Consider the following 17,296-nt stretch of genomic DNA (forward strand, 5'->3'; position numbering starts at 1 on the left):
TTTTCCAGGCATTTCAGACGTTGTCCATTTCTATCACATTACTTTGACAGAAATTGAATTTCCTCTGATGCATTTTTATGTATCCTAAGTGCTGTTCTGTCCTCACTGGGAGTATAGCGTTTCCAGTGGTGTGATGATGCAAAAACACTTTGGGTTTAAACAGAAAAAAAGAGAAATGCTTTTTTATTTTAATGTGTGTATTGACTTTCATGTATTCGTTTCTAAATGTTTCCCACATAAAGTATTGGTCCTTCCAAGTAAGCACCATCTGCATGGTAATCTGGCCATTGTCCAAAGGTCCTTCAAAATCTTACAAGAGCACATAAGAACACATAGAGGACAAACTTTATCAGTGCGCTGACGCCGTGCTGGGCTGTCTGTCTTGTTTGTCTCCAAAAGATTGCCATCTTTCTGACTGTAATGGCAGCACACACTGAGGACATATACCTATTCCTATTAAGGAGGCACAAATAAATAGCATGAGTCTGCAGTTTTTTTTTTCCCCAGCTCTTATTTCTTTTCGTCTTTCTTTTACAGTTCAGGGGTTTTATAGGCAGTGACGTCAACAGAGATATTATATTCTGTGAATAAAGTGGTCGGTTGCTGGGTGAATTTCCGCAAATTGCCACAGAAATGCAAACAGCGGCACATCTAACCCATCTCGTTAAACACGCCGTGGGTCCCGTACGGAATATTGACAGGGACCTCAGCTCTGCCCAGTTCAGTGAAGGTCTTGGCGTCCAGAACGAGTAGGAAAGTACTTTTCTCCTGGAAACAGAAGCAGAGGAGATTAAATATGATATGTAAAGAAAAAGGTCACAGAACACCCTTCTCGCAGTAATGATAGTGAAAGCACTAAACCATTTGTCTTCTACTTGCATATACAGTATATGTGGTCAGGGTGCACAGAAAACATATACAAAGTCTGCTTTGTAAGCTTTATGACTGTGTGTGGTTAAGTGTCCTTTTCCTTATAAAGTATCAAAGTAAACAGATACAATATAATGTCAGTATCAGTTAAAGTAAGGTTGTCACTAAGTTAATATTGTGTGCTGCTTCTCTTGTAGATTGGTTTTGTTTGTTTTCTTTTTTGCATTTGTTAACTTACTTCTCTGGGTGTGATGATGACTGACAGAACCACTCCATCATCTTCCTCAGTAGCTTTGGGCGAAGCAACAAAGACAGGCTCAGACGGGTACAAGCCGGGATAACGCCACACCTAGACAGGGAAGATTACATAAACATCCCCTTCACTCCGAGCTGTTTCATGTTATAAAACCAACTCCCAACCTACTGCTCCCACTCAATGATAGCGAAACAGCAGTAGAAATCACTTTGATGTGATAATACGTGGCCCAGTTAACAATGGGGTCTCTCTAAGTAGTCTTTGATTGATAGAGAACCTTAAGCTCCTTGGTGTGGACATCCATCTTGAGCAGGGAGTCACTGAAGACATGTCCAAAGCCACAGGAGTAGAAGTAGCGGTAAGGTCTGCCGTTGTAGCGGTCATAGTTGATCTGAGGGAACTCAAGGCCGCCGTACTGCAGCAGCTCGTCATCATGAAGCTCCTCATGGGTCATGTAAACCTGTGGGGTCACAAGAGAAAGTGAGGATTTTACACAGATCTGTGCCGCTTTTAGATTTTAGCCACAAAAAAAAATGTGGCCAGTTAATTCACACCAACAGACCTGATTTACTGTGAACTATTAACGCTGTGAGGGCGAGAATCAATACCGCATTATTCTCTAAAACAGGTAAATGGATACCTGCACAAAATTCTGGCCATTCATTTCAAGCTTTAGTTAGAATAAATCAATGTCTTTTAATTTTACTTTAAAAATATATGTACCCCCAATTGCAGTTACAAACCCATATTTTTCTCTTTTTGACATTTTTATCTGCTGAAAGCCATGAAATTACTATCTCGCAGGAAGTATATTCAGCATCAGATCACGCTGGACAAAAGTGTGTGTGAGTGTGTGGGCTGTATTCATCATTACAGGTCTCATTCTTTACTTGCTTTCAGTTAAAAAAGGATCAATGTACAGTATGATGTGCAGCTAAACATAATCCTTTATATATACAATGACCGTCATGCACTCCCACCTCTCCTGGTTTTGTCTTCTTGGCTGTGGCTTTACAGTTATTCAGAGTGACAAGGTTTTGGTCCAAAGGAGTTTGCTCATCCACAGTCAGGGGTAGGACGTATCTCCTTGGAAGGTTTCTGCACAACGAGTTGTAAAACTGCCAAAAGAAATCAGACCGACATGAACATTTTGTTAGTGTGGCTTCTTTGCTGAAAGGTGCGATGCAGCCTCAGGAACTATGAGATACTGACCCAAAATCCTGTTTCTAAATTCTGGTGATATTATTTGGAGGTATTTTTTATATTCTAAGTACAGTAAGTACGGTTTGATTAAAGTTACACACTGCATCAGGAACTTACCAATTCATGAGAAAGAGAGAGTAAATGAAAAAATAAGAGGCTATCAGATGCAATTGGACCATCTCTGCCTAGGAGACAGACTTTGTTGAAAAAAACATATAAAGAGAGAGTGAGAGGGAGATGACCTTGGCTCCTTGGCTCCTTCACACTGAACCATAAAAAATTCTCCAGATCCTTGCTGCTTCAGATTTTAGATTTTAGCTTTCAGTTTTTTTTTGTGTTTTGTGGAGATTGTTTAAAGTAAGTAACAACTGGACGGGTGGATGGATGGATCAGTGTGTGTGTGTGTGTGTGTGTGTGTGTGTGTGTGTGTGTGTGTGTGTGTGTGTGTGTGTGTGTAAAAGGGAATGATTTACCTTGTCCATCTCTTCTCCCGAGTCTCTTCGGAGGTTCTCCAGCGTGAAGTCTCCGATGACCTCACCATCGTCCCCGCAGCACATGTCCATAACCAAGAACCCGTTGTCCTCATAAGCATTAATCTGATGCAGTGTGAACATTGGTGCTGCCTGGTATTTCACTTCACTCTCCTGTTGGGCCGGAAACATCAACCAATCAGGACTCAGAATCATAACATATTACCAAAATAATAAGGGTTATAAAGGCTTTTGGACAAACAAGAAGGAGCTGGTGTGTTGTTAACATTTGAAGACAAGCTCCCTCTTTGGCACGGCTGTTATTGCGTTGTACCTTCACATTTTGAAAGTTTGTTATTGTATGCTTAATGGGAATGCTGTGTAATGAGATGAGGAAATTGAGAGTAACAATGTATGAGAAAAAAAGCTACACCATTAGAGTGTGACTTCATCAAAACAAATAAGGAAAAAACTTCATCATGCGTGAAGAGATTAGCTTGCAGCTTTCCTTTTTTTTTTTCGTTCAGACTCTTCAGCAGCTGAATGTGTAATTTCCTACTTTGCACCCTCTTGCATGAAGCAAATGTATGGCTGTGCAGTGAACTAAATTTAACCCACCTTGCCAGTGTGCCTGTTGACCAGGTGGAAGATGGTTTGATACTGAGGCTCCCAGGTCATGACCTTATGAAAGCTTTTTCCCTGGATTCTGTACAGCATGAACTTCAGCAGGTCCAGCTTGATCGGCTGCTCAATGAATACGATGTAGTTCTCCGACATGACTGGAGAAGGAGGGCACACGCAGGAGAAGACGCATGCATTAAAACACACGCACAGTTTTCTTCAGATTTGATCATATATTACCAATCATATTCTCAAGCTCGTTAGACGTGCTGTGTCATGGTGGGATAACACATCGGAATCTGACAAGTGCATAACTCATCAGTGCAACGCTGATACAGTATTCTAGTTATAATGTGGCACCTTGTATAACTGTACAACACTGCGTCACTTGTGAGATTTCTTGGTGCCAGACAGTCTGGCAGAGCAAGGGTGGTCTGCTGGAAATATTATCTGAGATGTAATCAAGGAATTGGTGCAGTACGAAAAACAAATGGAGCAACATTGCGTTAGATTACGCAAGGTGGTGAAGTCTTGCTTGCTTGACTAGTAACGCCCAAACATATTTGTGCAGGTGTACTGCGGGAACATTATAACAAGACCCCAACCCGACTCTCTGTTTTACTCTGCTGATACTGCTGCTTACGCCAATGCTGTCGCAGCTCCCCCCATCCACCCAACCTCCACACTGACTATACTACAATCTGATATTCATGTATTTGTTTATTAAGGGGGATTAGTTCTCCCAGCAGACTTCATGTTCCTGCAGGAATTCTCCCACAAAGAGCAGAGCTTTTTCAGCCAAATTCAACTATATAACCTGCTACGTTTGCTATAAATGATCAGTGACTGAATTATAGACATATACAAGTAAAAAAACAAAACAAAACCCTATTACATGTTTTGATAACGGTGCTTTCAGACTCAACCCACAGCAGAAACTATAGTAAAAGTTTACTGTGTGTCTTTTAAACAGATTTATCATTATTATTATTTCTTTAATTTACTTTTCTTTTACTTTTTCTTTTTCTTGTTTTTTTTTACAAGAGATGCAGAGTGGAAGAGAAAGTGTGCACTTCTGTGTATGAGTCAGAGGCAGAGTTATAGACAGAGAAAGATAGTGAGAGCTGAACAGAAAGACAAAGGAACTTTGATTGACAAAAAGAAGCAGGACAAGACAAGAATTCAAATTAGTAATTAATAAGAGCACGAAAAAAAACTGTGAGGCTCTCTTTCACTGAAGTAGACTCATCCTGTCAGTGCAGGCAGAAAACAAAATCTCATAGAATTCATTAATTCCACTTCAGTATACATCCAGCATGCAGACAACTTAAAGAGGGCGCAGCCTGTTTGTTATGCTGGAGTGTGTATCTCACCAAAGCTGTGATAATAGGAAGGTTTCCTGGGTTCAGCTGCACGGATGGAGCAGATCACTTTGGCTCCAGTAAGGTCTGCTGAGTCCTCCGTCGCTGCCTTGTCCTCAGGAGGAGGCACACGGATGATGCTGTAGAAGAAACCTGAGGAGGCCCAAAAACAAATTATGTTGTACAGCATGTGTTAGGATGGATAACATAAGGATATTTACATAAATATAGTTCAGTTAGTTAAGTATGTAGACAGGTGAGCAGCAAAGACACTCACCGCCTTTGCCGTAGGAGTTGCCCATGTTGTACGTGGCCCCCTCTCGGTCATAGTGTGGGTGGGCTGTAGCTGAGTTAACAGCAATGTATTGACTCCAGTCCACCTTAAATGGACAGAATCATTAGCTTCCCCATCATCATCATCATCAACAGTTACCCATCTTCTTCATCTTTACCCTCTGACTCAGCATGAGCTTTCAATGGACACTTTCATGCAATGACTCACCTTCTCCTTTGTCTCCAGACTCTGTGGATCTACCCGTCTCATGTAGTTGGTTTCTGTGCTGACATAATAGTCTCCCTTGTACTTGACAAAGTTCACACTGGCGTTATCTGTGGCCTCTGTTCACACATACAGATGTCCGGAACATGTGAAATACAGCACTTTGGCAAAGCCCATCGTTCTCACTGCTATCACTGAAGTCTATTTTTTAAATCAATTTCTTCCTCTTTAATTTTTCAGAAGCTTTATGTCAACCCTCAGATTGATCTTTCCCTCACAGCCAAGCACACGCGCGCACACACACACACACACACACACACGCACAAATATATTGTTCCTTTTCCCTCAATAACAAAAAACACAATATAATGAAACATCAGCTTTCATTAAGCTGCAAAAGCAATACACAGTATAGCACATACAGTAAAAGGCAAGTAAAAAACATTTATATCCATATATATAGATATGTTTTTTTCTGTGACTATATGTTTGATTTTCACTTTGCCTCTGGGAATCTGGCATAGCTGCCTTGTTACCTACGTAAATCCACAAATGAACTGAACATCTGGCACTGCTGGTGGTACATTATGCTGTGAATTAAACATGGGAATATGCAATATGTAAAGAAGACATACATACTAGGAATCTGAAAGCGTGAAAAGAAACGTGCAAAGATGTTCTTGCAGGGATCAGGCATTGCTAATGTCCCAAACTCTGACACCACAATGCGGTTCTTCTCTGAGTTTTGGACATATGAGTCACTTCGTAGGAAGCGGCTGCTGTATGTGACATTGCCCTCACAGATGTGGAACCGGTGCATCATGGCCATGCCGTCAAACCAGTGGGTGTATCTGAGAGGGGGGGGAAAAAAAGCCAATTCATTTCCCGCCAGGGTATTTGTGTAAGACAAAGTAGAGAGAGTGATGTGAGCACAGTGGCACAGTGGAGACACTGAAAAATGGTGAATGGTGAATGGTGAATCAATCCTTTGTTAAACACTGGGAGGGAAAATCCTAATTTCACCATAATCATGAAGACAGAAAAAATTTAATTTTTCATGGATGAAGGAAAACATCCCCTTGTGTGGTTCAATAAGTGACAGCTTAAACTATGTGGCTTGACTATGTATGTTGCCTCTTCAGATAATTCGTTTAATTTCTCCCGACTGTAAATCCTGAACAATCCTGTTACTGTACATTTAAAGACAAAGATACAGATCACAGGCTACCTCAAAGCTGTTGTATGCTGGTGGCATTTAGTGTGCTGACTCATACTGTTTCCTCTGTTATTCTGCAGTTCCCAGTGGTGATGATGTACTATAAATGTTTAAGTGTAATTTCTCACTACATATAATTACTGTTATTATTGACATTTGTTCAGTCTGTACTGTTTGACCATACAGGTTTATACAACTTTATAGAAAAGTTTACCATCACGACTGCTTTAGTTGTTGCCTTGTGAATTCAGTTAGGTATTGAATGTAAGTTTCAGTCCTAATGTAATGTGTCAACGTTGTACCTTTCTGTAAACTATCATGCCAATAAAGCTCAGTGCTCAGTGAGCACTGTAGGATTTTTTTATTCCTAGTGTTCCTCAAATACCTGTCTTTCCCAAATTCAAACTTCCCAGGACCATTTCTCAAGAAGCTCCCATTGATCCACGTTGGAATAGTTCCCTTGATGGTGGTGGGGATTGGATCGGGGGTTTCTTCCACAGAATGCACCAGGGGCGCCACGCTCTCCAGCCCATTGGCCTGTGGACATCGCTGCCTGCTGGACACTGAGAGAGGAGAGGAGAGGAGAGGAGAGGAGAGGAGTGTCACTGAAAGCTGAATTTTGATTAAAGAATACTGTAAAATCTATGACGATAAAGCAGGGAGAAAGTCATGACAGCAAGTGATTTTTAAGCAGCAGCACATCTCTTGGCCCACAACCACACCTATCCCACCATTTCTCTTTCTCTGACTCTCACACACACACGCACACGCGCACACACACACACACACACACACACACACACACACACAGGTATGATACCAGGTGTCTGAGCTATTTATAGCCCTGGAACTAGGTACGAGCATGAATGAGGAGTTGGCGTAAGATTCTACAGAAACCACATGTTAATACAGAATACTTCATCATGGTTGTGACTAATTAAATAATAAGATTATAACCACCAGTACAGGCTGCCCAGGTCTTTAGCAGCTTTATCTTTGTAAATCAATGTTGTTGTCTTCTGGCTGCTCCCATGAGGAGTTGCCACAGCTGATCCCTTTGATTTGCCATTGGTTCCTGACGCAACCTGAATTTGGGAAAGCCAGGGATCTGCAGCCAGCCTGCTCTATCATCTCAGCCATGGCCCATCTTTTACAAATCAGTTGAATCAGCCAAATTTTTTGATCGCTGTGTTGTAAACAAACAGTAAATCACACTTTCACACCTTCTATGTATCCCTCTATGGTCCTTCACACCTCTGTGCCTGTGTTTTAAGGTTTCAACACTCAAATTAAACAATCGAACACTACAAGTGATTTAAAGATGGTTTTGTGAGATAAAGAGCATCTGTTCTGTTGGAGGAGACATTATGTAATGTATCAGGTCCTGCTCGTGCGAACTCATGGCTCTCAGGGGGTTGTGCACTGCGAATGACACCTGCAATGTCTGCTGTCTTATCTGTTATCCAATAACCAGTTCCCTTTCATTACCTCACATTGCACGCATAATGGAGATTGTAAAATATATATGAGAGTTGCGTGATTAGCAAAAGCAAATCATTGCAGTTCAATACGGAGCCCCATGCTGAGTTTCGGCTACAATATCAGAGTTTTCTGACTATGTGAATTGCTATTGCAACCAATCAGCAGAGCCAGAATTTTGTTCATTCCCATGACACCAGTACAACAGACAATAAAAATGGGAATGTGCAATAGGGAGATAACCGCTGTAGGCTTTAACAGTCTCTTACAATGTTGACTTTGTGAGTTTTGATTGTGATTACTGCAGCATTGCAAATGATGCCTGACTGTGTGCTGTCATTTTTAGGGGGGCATTTCATGTAGTTTCCTTCTGCCGCATTCAAAATCGAGTCTCTTGAAAACAAAACAGCGACACTGACGAGCCCAGAACTGTTGTGGATAATAGCTTCAGGTATTGCTTTTTTTATCTTTCATTTTTGGATAATAACAATTGCAACAGTAGTTTATTTTTAACAGCTATTGCTTTAACGACTTGTTTTCCTCGTGGCACTAACAGTATGTCAGTGTACAAGTAAATGACTTTTCTTTTTTTTTTTTTAAATTAGCTGTTATATTCCTGCACATCTTTTTAATTTCTGTTCTTTTCATTTTTACTGTAGGGACCTGTCAGCCAGTTTTCTTCTTTTAGTTAAGAGCTGAGAATGACTACAAGCTGTTAATGAGACATTGTGAATATTCTTTCACCAGCTCTGATTCAACAGGAGACCTTGGAGCAGGAACAATAGAAAATGTCAACATGTCTTATTGTAACTGCAGCTCGGATTTTGAAATGCAACAAAATACCATTATGACTAAACAAAAGCTAGAGAGACCACACTATCTAAATGCACATCTGTGTGTACAAGTGTGTGAACTCTTAAGAGGGGATTTAGATGCTACTGAATAGTTCTTTTTTAAAAAAGGTACACCAAGATGCATCAATGCTACATTACACTTTGATGTTTTAGTTATAAGTGAAATGTTGATTTAGGTAGACATGCCAAAATCAATAATAATAATTAAAAAAAAAAAAAAAAACATCTGAAAGTGGTGTCTACTCACTGCTGTGTGTCTGGGGCTCTGTGGTCTTGGACGTTCTGCAGGTTTGATAAGACGAATGCAGAGGATTTATACAAGCCCTGAGGAAAACCTTTGAACATTTGGACCCTTGCCAAACTGAGTGATCTCAGGCACTACACAGGTACAGTGTTGACTGTATCATTAAACCAATAACAAAAAAGTGACAAGAAAGACAGTGGTCATTGCTTCATGATGCAGGTCACTGTTTGCATTGTGTGGCATAGTGAACATTTCTTGATGTTAGGAAACAGAAAAATACACTTGGTATATTTTTCCTGTAGAAGAAATACACAGGAAACCCCTGTTCCAAATCAATGCCATATAGTACAGGCCCAAAGTATTATATCATGTTTGTATTGTGTTATCAGTGGTTGTAGTTGTGCTAGTCTTTGTTGCTGTTGTTATATGTGTACAATAACGCTTCTTCAAATGACCTTTAGATTATATATAGCCTAGAACTTAGTCCATATAGTCTGCATTTGCTGATTTTATCTAATCTCACCACACATTGTCAATGTTCTGCAGTGTGTGTGTTACACTGCAATCCTTCTTCCTACACATTTGTGCTGAATCAAATTACATAAACTGTCTGTAATTACTGTAAATGTTAAAACAAACTGTTGTGATATCTTAGGCCCTGTGGAGCCTGAAAATTCATCATTTAGGTTGAGTGATCAAAAGACAGTTTGCAATAGACTTAACTGCTGTTAAAAAAATAAAATAAATAAACAAAGGTAATGAAGACTTTTTTTTTTTCAAAGACCACTTAAGACTTAATTGGCTGTGCAATATTCTGTCAATGTGTCCAATTCTGATAAGCATTGCTTTCAAGTTCTATGTCACTGTATGCTGCCCAAGCCCCTCAGTAACTCTGCATATGAGAAAAACAGGCCCTGTAAGTCTGAAATGGCTGAGGTGGTTCCTAAACCAAATTACTGTGAATAACTCTGCAGAGATTTGTGAATAACTATGAGACAGGTCTCAGTGCAGAAGAACAATACTCAATGGAAGAACACCCATATGCAGAAAAAGACAGAATAATAAAAACTAAAGTAACAACAGTTTTTTGTATAAAAAAGTAATAAAAATGACAATTGTGAACAAGACAGTATAAAGGGTAGATGAAAAATGAGATGTCAGTCTCCAATATCTATGAAGAGTTTTATAATGTTAAGTCTGGTTGAGGTATTAGAGTAAGGTTGAGGCAAAACATAGAAATAAACACTAAGATATATCTTTTTTTGTTGTTGTTGTTTTTTGTGGTTGCCAAATTGAATTAATGTTCATTCATTTGTCATAGAAACACAGAGAGGATGTTTTCCAGTGAAAACAGAAACTCTGAGTGAGTGTAAATTACAGGCACATGAGCATACCAGGCACAAAGTCCAAATCAGACAAATAACATGTTCAAACAATAAACAGTCTTTTAGGCACTACGTTGTGAGACAGGCTGCACCTAGTCCCACTACTCCCCTGTCACTCTTTCCCACTCAACATGAAAGAATGGAAGAATGGAAACCTGGCAAGTACATACAAGACCTGTAGGAAGACCAGTTGGGTCATGATGTGCTTATGAGATTTAATTAAATCAGTAGTTCCCAACCTGGGAGTTTCGAAGGGATGACAAACCCAAAATGATGAGAAGCGGCGAATTAAAACCGCAGTAAACAAAGGCATCAAAATGAAATAAACATATGCACTGACAATCGAAATGCGAAGGCAGGGAGAGCCTTCTGTTAACATCAGTAGGAAGGATAATGATGAAAGCAAATCAGCAGCAGACAGCCGATGTTTGGATTTACTTCAGCCCTGCAGCTCAAAACACACTGCCTGTGGCAAATAAGGCAGCCACTGGAAAATACAGCTGTATATTTTTTAAAGGCAAAAATGCTTAACAATATGGACGTTAGTGGGCTCAAAATGGGCTAAACATTAGTCTGTTGCAACAAATCAAATGATCCAGCCCACTGTGCTAACACATACCAGTGGTGGTAATGTTGGGTACAAAGAGGTATGCAAGGGAAATGAGTTAAAAACCACACAGCTGACTGCAGCCAACAGCACCGACTTGTCACAATAATATTTATGCATTATTGTAAAATCGCTCGCCTTTGCTCCACATGGGGAGTGGCAGTGGCCAGTACAGCGTTTACTGCACCAAAGTGATAGAGACCAGCCATAAAGCTCACATGGAGTGTCATTCAGAGTTCAGTGGCTGCTCTGATAGGGAAAACAGGCTGGAGTGTACCTGTTACAAACCCCTGGGGGGGTTCAGTCATTGCTCAGCAATGAAGCTAGTGAGCCTCATCTCACAACCTGACAGACTGTATCTGACTGCATATAAATGTATTTCAGTGGTAAGGAGCAGATTGTGGAGATCAGAGGTTTTGAACTTGATATGAATGGTCAGGTCAGGTTGATATGTTTTGCAACAAAAAACTGCATTAACTGAGATTATTTACTTAGTCTATTTTCATCTCTTTTTTCTGTTTATGTAGTTATATCAGTTCAGTGTGTACCTCCGTTCACTATCTTGTGTCATCTTGCTGATATGAAATTAATGAATACAAGAGAAAATCAGAAAATGGAAAAGAGAAGCATCTATTCTGGACACTGGTCTGTAATATGCTTAACAATGTTTTACAGATTTGAAGAGTAATTTTGATTAGCTTTCAATTAATTGCATATCAAAACTGTACAGAAGCTCACACACCCACGGCAACAATACATGCACAAACACATAAGTACATTCGGACAAACACATTCAATCTCACACAACTCGAGTGTTTCTAGCACGTTATGTTCCTGCAGTTGCCTTTCAAGTATTTTTTCATCCTATCAAGTATTTTCTCCAGTTTGTAAACTGCAGTTGGGCAGCTATAACCAAACTGATCCAGCTCTTATAAGTTGCAAAGTATTCTCTGCAGTGAGTGAAGGGCTCTTACTATCATTTTCAATGTCAAAGTTTTGGCTGACCTCCTTTTCAGATCCTGCAGCCCGGTTAGATTAAGAATTGATTTCCTAAATGACTCACTCTACAAAGTTTGGGTGTAGTTTCTTGCAGCAAACGGACGCAAAATATTGCCCTGAATTTTTATTTTTTGTAAAAGAATGTAACTCAGTTTGGTGTCTAAACAGATAAATTGTCCCATCTAGTGGTGAGCTGGGAAATTAAATGATTCATGAACAAAAAGTTCAGTCTGTGATCTGACGTAGTTTGATGAAAATGTTCCTTTTATTTTTGAAATACTTTGCATTACAGCACAGTGTTTGTTTAAAGAGCTCACAGATCAGAGATAAAGCTCTTACAACAGCTGAAAAAAATTCTGGCCCATTGACCCGATTGTGTTTAAAGTGATGTCAGGTTCTCTCATCAGAAACATCTTTACGATCATTATATATACTATGCCTTTGACTATTAATACACTGGCTATTACTCAACACCTTTTCTACTGACTCTACATGTTTGTGCCACCGTAACACCTAACCTTTATTGCATCATTGAATATTACCCAAGCAGCCTTTGACAGATTTACAATGTCTGCATGCTGAGTCACCTCAGGCCTGCACACGATGACATTTTCATACCTCAGGAGTTGTGTCTGTGTCCTCCAAGTCTCATAACTTAAGTTTTACTCAATCAAGTTATTATAATGACCTCATGATACTCTTGGTCAGTGTTTGGGGCTGTGCATTTGACTTCACAAACACACAGCACAGACAGATGTTTGAATATGAAATGTGTTGAGTGACAAGTTTGATCATACATCTAGTCACTCAATGTGTCTCACTTTCCTGGCACTGCAGAATTCACTGCAGAACTGTGTACGTTGTAAGATGCAAAAAGGATTGTGGTGTATCTGTCAATATTTTCTACACCAGTGACACCATCTGTTTCTCATTGTCCTGGTTATTTATCATAGTAATGCCTCTTAGTTTGATTTTTGTTTTACTTTTTGGAGAAAACAAGCCAGTGCCAGTAATCCAGATGTTGGCTTCCCATGCTGTTATGTAAGCATTTAATTCCAGGTTTCAGGGAAGATACTTTGTGATGGAGAGCAGTGAAAGTAAAATGCAGAATATGATGTGGAAGTGGTCTGGAATGTGCCTTCTGCGTGTACATACATACATATATTCTGCATGTATACATCTGAAAGCTATTGAACACACACACACACATCCGATGCACAGCAGCAGATCACACATACATGTAGCTCTACGTGAAGGTCATGGGAAATGTTCCATTAAACACACCTGTGTTATTTCGTCAGCCATCCAATTGTACTGACCCTCATTGCCATTGGTCCATCTTCATCCCCCGGAGGCCGCGACAAACCAATAGGAGTGTGTGTTCCCACTTTCAGAGCGGGTGCTGCCTGTGGTGGAAAGTTTAAAAGAGAGTGTGTGTCCTGCTGTCCCTCAGCAGAAGCATCAATCAACATGATCCCCATTGTGCTGGCCTCAGTGCTCATTGCTAGCGGTAAGAACATCTGGCATTTTCTAATTTTGTGTGTAATTGTGTCTACGTGTTTTCAAAGTTGTGTGAGTGAGTGTGCGTGCTTGCATATTACCACACAGGGAGCCAGCACTCAGTTCTCCCCAGTTCTTTACTGAAAAGAAAAATTGTGCAGTTTGTTGCTGATGGGAATAAAAGCACTTCATTGTTCAACTCCTCCTCCTGCTCCTTTCTCATGCCCATCACACTCATGACTGTCTCCTCCTTGTCCAGCCCTTGGGTGCGGAACCCCACCCATTGAGCCCCTGACTTCACGTGTGGTCAATGGAGTGGATGCCAAGCCCCACAGCTGGCCCTGGCAGGTATGCTAATACATACACATCTGTCAATGTTTTTATATTTACTGGCAAACCTTATGGGCCTTGCATCTGGATATTAGCTGCTATACCCAGTGGCTATTGAAAATTCTGTGCTTAAATATTTGTTTTTGAATTAAACCATTAAATAATGCCATCCATGTACACATCCACAACCTGTTTCTTACTGTATCCTTTATGTTGTTCTTTTTTTGTCTCCAGATCTCTCTGCAGTATGAGCGGGGTGGTGTGTGGAGGCACACTTGTGGGGGATCTCTGATTGCTGCCAACTGGGTCATGACTGCTGCTCACTGCATCAAGTATGAGCAGCAGAGGAACATGAACACACAAACACAACACCACAACCACTAGTACACACACCTAGAAGTCTCAAACAGATCTCTTTTTGACTGTACTGTACTTATTCTGCTCCACAGTACTTGCCTTATTCTGGACCCTAAATCCTTCTTAACCCTAGTAGAAATGAGTATTTTGTTTAAAACTCAAGTGTCACTGAAAAAAAGTACATTCAAGGTCATATAGGCCGCTGCCCAGTTCAAATTAGTACCAAATCTTCTGTCTGGTTTAACCTGGGCCTCACAGTCTGCTCTGTCCCACAGCACCAAGCTTTCCTACAGGGTCTTTGTTGGCAAATACAATCTGGTTGAGGAAGAGGTTGGCTCCAAGGCGATCCTGCCCGAGAAGATTATTGTCCATGAGAAATGGAACCCAATCTTCGTGGCCCTCGGGTAAGACAAGCACCACCGTACAGTACAAATAGCAGGCTGAGTCTCCTGCTGTGACATATAGTCCATCATAATCTCATCTGTTCTTTGTCGAGGTGACAAAGTGCACTGAGGCTCAAGTTGTATTTATTCACTTTGGTCCAGCTCATTTCTTTGACACAAGTTCTCTGTCTTCATTCATCTCAAATTCCTTTTTCACCCTCTAATAAGCAGCTGGACTTTTAACCCAGTGGAAAGTCAGAGATATAAGACTAAGCTGATGTATTAGTATGTAGAGGCATGATAACCAAAGAAAGAATTCAAAAATACAGCTTGCACTCAGTCTCTCTCACTCTCTCTCTTTCTGTCTTTCTTGCAGTAACGACATCGCCCTGATCAAGCTGTCTGAGTCTGTGACTCTGAGCAGTCAGGTGCAGTTGGGATGTATCCCTGCTGCTGGCTCTGTGCTGCCCAACCTCTACCCCTGCTACATCACCGGCTGGGGCAGGCTGTACAGTAAGTCACTGTTTGTGGAAGGCTTGGCTGTGTTTGTGAGCCTGTTGTATTTTTTTTTTCAGCTTAGCATTTCTAAAATGTCTTCATGTTAGTGTCCTTAAGGGTGTTCCACTTGTTTGCGAGCGTGATGTTTGTATTTATAAGCAGCCGTGTGCGATCAGGGTTACCCAGGGAACCTCCAAAGTTTAGATGAAAATCACATGCATGAGGTGTTAGCTGAAAGTTTTTTGGAGGGGGGATTATTCTTAAATTGAAAATTTGGGGTGGACTGTGAATTTGGTGCTTGGGGAAAAGCTGTACAGCAGATCTGACAGACGGCTCGTGTATGTGGATGATGTTAATAGACCTTGCCTGTGTGTTTTAGCCGGAGGCCCCATAGCTGATAAGCTGCAGCAGGCTTTGATGCCTGTGGCTGACCATGCCACCTGCTCCCAGCCTGACTGGTGGGGTATTGCTGTCAGGACCACCATGGTGTGTGCCGGTGGGGATGGAATTGTGGCTGGATGCAACGTAAGCTCGTTTTCTGTGTGTGTTTGCGTGTGTGAGCAGAGTGAGAATTATTTATTTGCGATTCTGCATTTTTAGCTTTTTCTTTTTTCTTCTTTTCTTTTCTTTTCTTTTGTTTTGCTTTTCTTTTTTTTTTAAAGAATTAAAACTTACTTTGTAAAGCTTGTACCTGTTTTGGCAATAATGTACTCAGTTACAGTATGCAACCAAAGCAAATGTGAATATAAATGCGGTTAGTGTGATGAATGAATGAAATGAAGACATGCCCAAGGAATCAGAGGGGGATTTTTTTCATCGTACTGAGTTTTATCTAGCTGCAAAGAAACAATGTTTTTTGTGTTCCCGTTATACTTGGACAAACATTGTGACTGGGATTCTCACAGTTGCACCTTACCAGTCTTCTAGGACGTCCACAAAATGAATAAAACATGAGCCCTGCTCTTCTCTTCCTGTGTCCAGGGCGACTCCGGTGGTCCCCTTAACTGCAAGAACACCGAGGGCATCTGGGAGGTCCACGGCATTGCCAGCTTCGTCTCTGGCCTTGGCTGCAACTATGAGAAGAAACCCACCGTCTTCACCCGTGTCTCCGCTTTCAACGACTGGATCGACAAGGTAAAAAAAAGACACACAAACAGAATTAAACTTTGTTTTGAATGAAAATCTCCAGTTGCTGTTTCCTTGTTTGATTTTTCAAATAATAACTAAATCTTTGTCTTCTCAGGTCATGATGAGCAACTAGAGAAGACGAAGTGTCAATAAATAAAAAAAAGACCCCTGAAACTGCATTTGTCTTGTCAGTGATGTGTCTGTTTCAATGCTCACCAGATTCACATCCAGATGAGCAGTAAATGAATCATAGGCCTTATTTAGCCACATTACAGACACACACTCTGGCCTGTCCTTGGAGGTTTGCTAGAAAAAGAAACGATGTCAACAAATGTCCAGCAGGTGTCCTCATACACTCATGATAGGGAATTGGTTCTGACAGCTTTCCAAAACAGGATACTGTGCAGAAGGACCAATGTTTCTGCTTTGAAACCAACAAATAGATGTGATTCACTGCAAATAGCCCACATACACAAACCAGGTGATTCAGACAAAACTGTCCATTTATATGTCAAATTGTCAAATAAGTTGAAAACTGGAGGATTAGAGTGAATGATGTGTGTGTGTGTCCTTATGAAACAGCTCCTTCACATAAAATATGAATCTAATATCCCTGTTTGAAGACCAGCCTGGTTTAACTCGGTGCCCTCTCAACAGGCGGCCTTTATGAAAACCATGATACTCAGCTGGGAAGTCTATCTTCCTCATGATAACAGCACTCAGAAGAAGGCTAGAATGGCAAAGTTGAGATTAACACTTCTGTCAGTTTTTTTTTCCACCCTGTGATGAGATGGGAATGAGAGAGTAGAGGGGGGAAAAAAATTAAGAAAGAAATTAAATTGGCTCTGACCTTCTTTTCTATCTCACTCTTTCTCCTCTGTGTCTCATTTGCGAGGCTCACACGCAGACACACACACTGATACGTTTTGACAGGGTAATGGAGGTGTGCGAGGGTCTTTATTGACATGAGAGGCAGTGATCACACATGGCACGTCCTGCAAGAGCAAGCAATAACGATTGTGTGTGTGTGTGTGTG

The 17,296-nt window shown here is 40.8% G+C and overlaps 2 protein-coding genes across 2 annotated transcripts; one reads left to right on the forward strand and one right to left on the reverse strand.

The window, feature by feature from the left end:
• Positions 1 to 256: 256 nt before the first annotated feature.
• On the reverse strand, positions 257 to 9,091 carry LOC111229717 (beta,beta-carotene 9',10'-oxygenase-like). The gene is made up of 12 exons (XM_022756172.1): positions 9,077 to 9,091; positions 6,882 to 7,059; positions 5,920 to 6,131; positions 5,284 to 5,399; positions 5,059 to 5,161; positions 4,794 to 4,934; positions 3,418 to 3,578; positions 2,803 to 2,973; positions 2,107 to 2,244; positions 1,404 to 1,586; positions 1,109 to 1,219; positions 257 to 768 (listed from the first exon to the last, which is right to left on the reverse strand). Coding segments are annotated over exons 1-12 (1,632 nt in total). The 5' UTR covers positions 9,078 to 9,091; the 3' UTR covers positions 257 to 651.
• A 4,373-nt stretch (positions 9,092 to 13,464) lies between these two features.
• Positions 13,465 to 16,439, forward strand: LOC111226691 (chymotrypsin-like elastase family member 2A). The gene is made up of 8 exons (XM_022751979.1): positions 13,465 to 13,574; positions 13,824 to 13,912; positions 14,129 to 14,226; positions 14,527 to 14,655; positions 15,011 to 15,147; positions 15,512 to 15,657; positions 16,114 to 16,266; positions 16,376 to 16,439. Exons 1-8 carry the CDS (start codon positions 13,535 to 13,537, stop codon positions 16,391 to 16,393), a joined length of 810 nt encoding a protein of 269 aa, XP_022607700.1. The 5' UTR covers positions 13,465 to 13,534; the 3' UTR covers positions 16,394 to 16,439.
• Positions 16,440 to 17,296: the final 857 nt, after the last annotated feature.

This window comes from Seriola dumerili, unplaced genomic scaffold (genome assembly GCF_002260705.1).
Source record: "Seriola dumerili isolate Sdu_G_001 unplaced genomic scaffold, Sdu_1.0 BDQW01000017.1, whole genome shotgun sequence".
Classification (NCBI taxonomy): domain Eukaryota; kingdom Metazoa; phylum Chordata; class Actinopteri; order Carangiformes; family Carangidae; genus Seriola; species Seriola dumerili.

Excerpts from the sequence above, each read along its gene's own strand:
- LOC111229717 (XM_022756172.1), bottom strand. Across the intron at positions 4,935-5,058 it reads CAACTCCTACGGCAAAGGCG|GTTTCTTCTACAGCATCATC; the intron begins GTGAGTGTCTTT and ends GGGCCTCCTCAG. Across the intron at positions 3,579-4,793 it reads TTCCTATTATCACAGCTTTG|TCATGTCGGAGAACTACATC; the intron begins GTGAGATACACA and ends CTCCTTCTCCAG.
- LOC111226691 (XM_022751979.1), top strand. The coding sequence starts at position 13,535 with ATGATCCCCATTGTGCTGGCCTCAGTGCTCATTGCTAGCG. Across the intron at positions 14,227-14,526 it reads ACTGCTGCTCACTGCATCAA|CACCAAGCTTTCCTACAGGG; the intron begins GTATGAGCAGCA and ends TCTGTCCCACAG. Across the intron at positions 15,658-16,113 it reads GAATTGTGGCTGGATGCAAC|GGCGACTCCGGTGGTCCCCT; the intron begins GTAAGCTCGTTT and ends TCCTGTGTCCAG.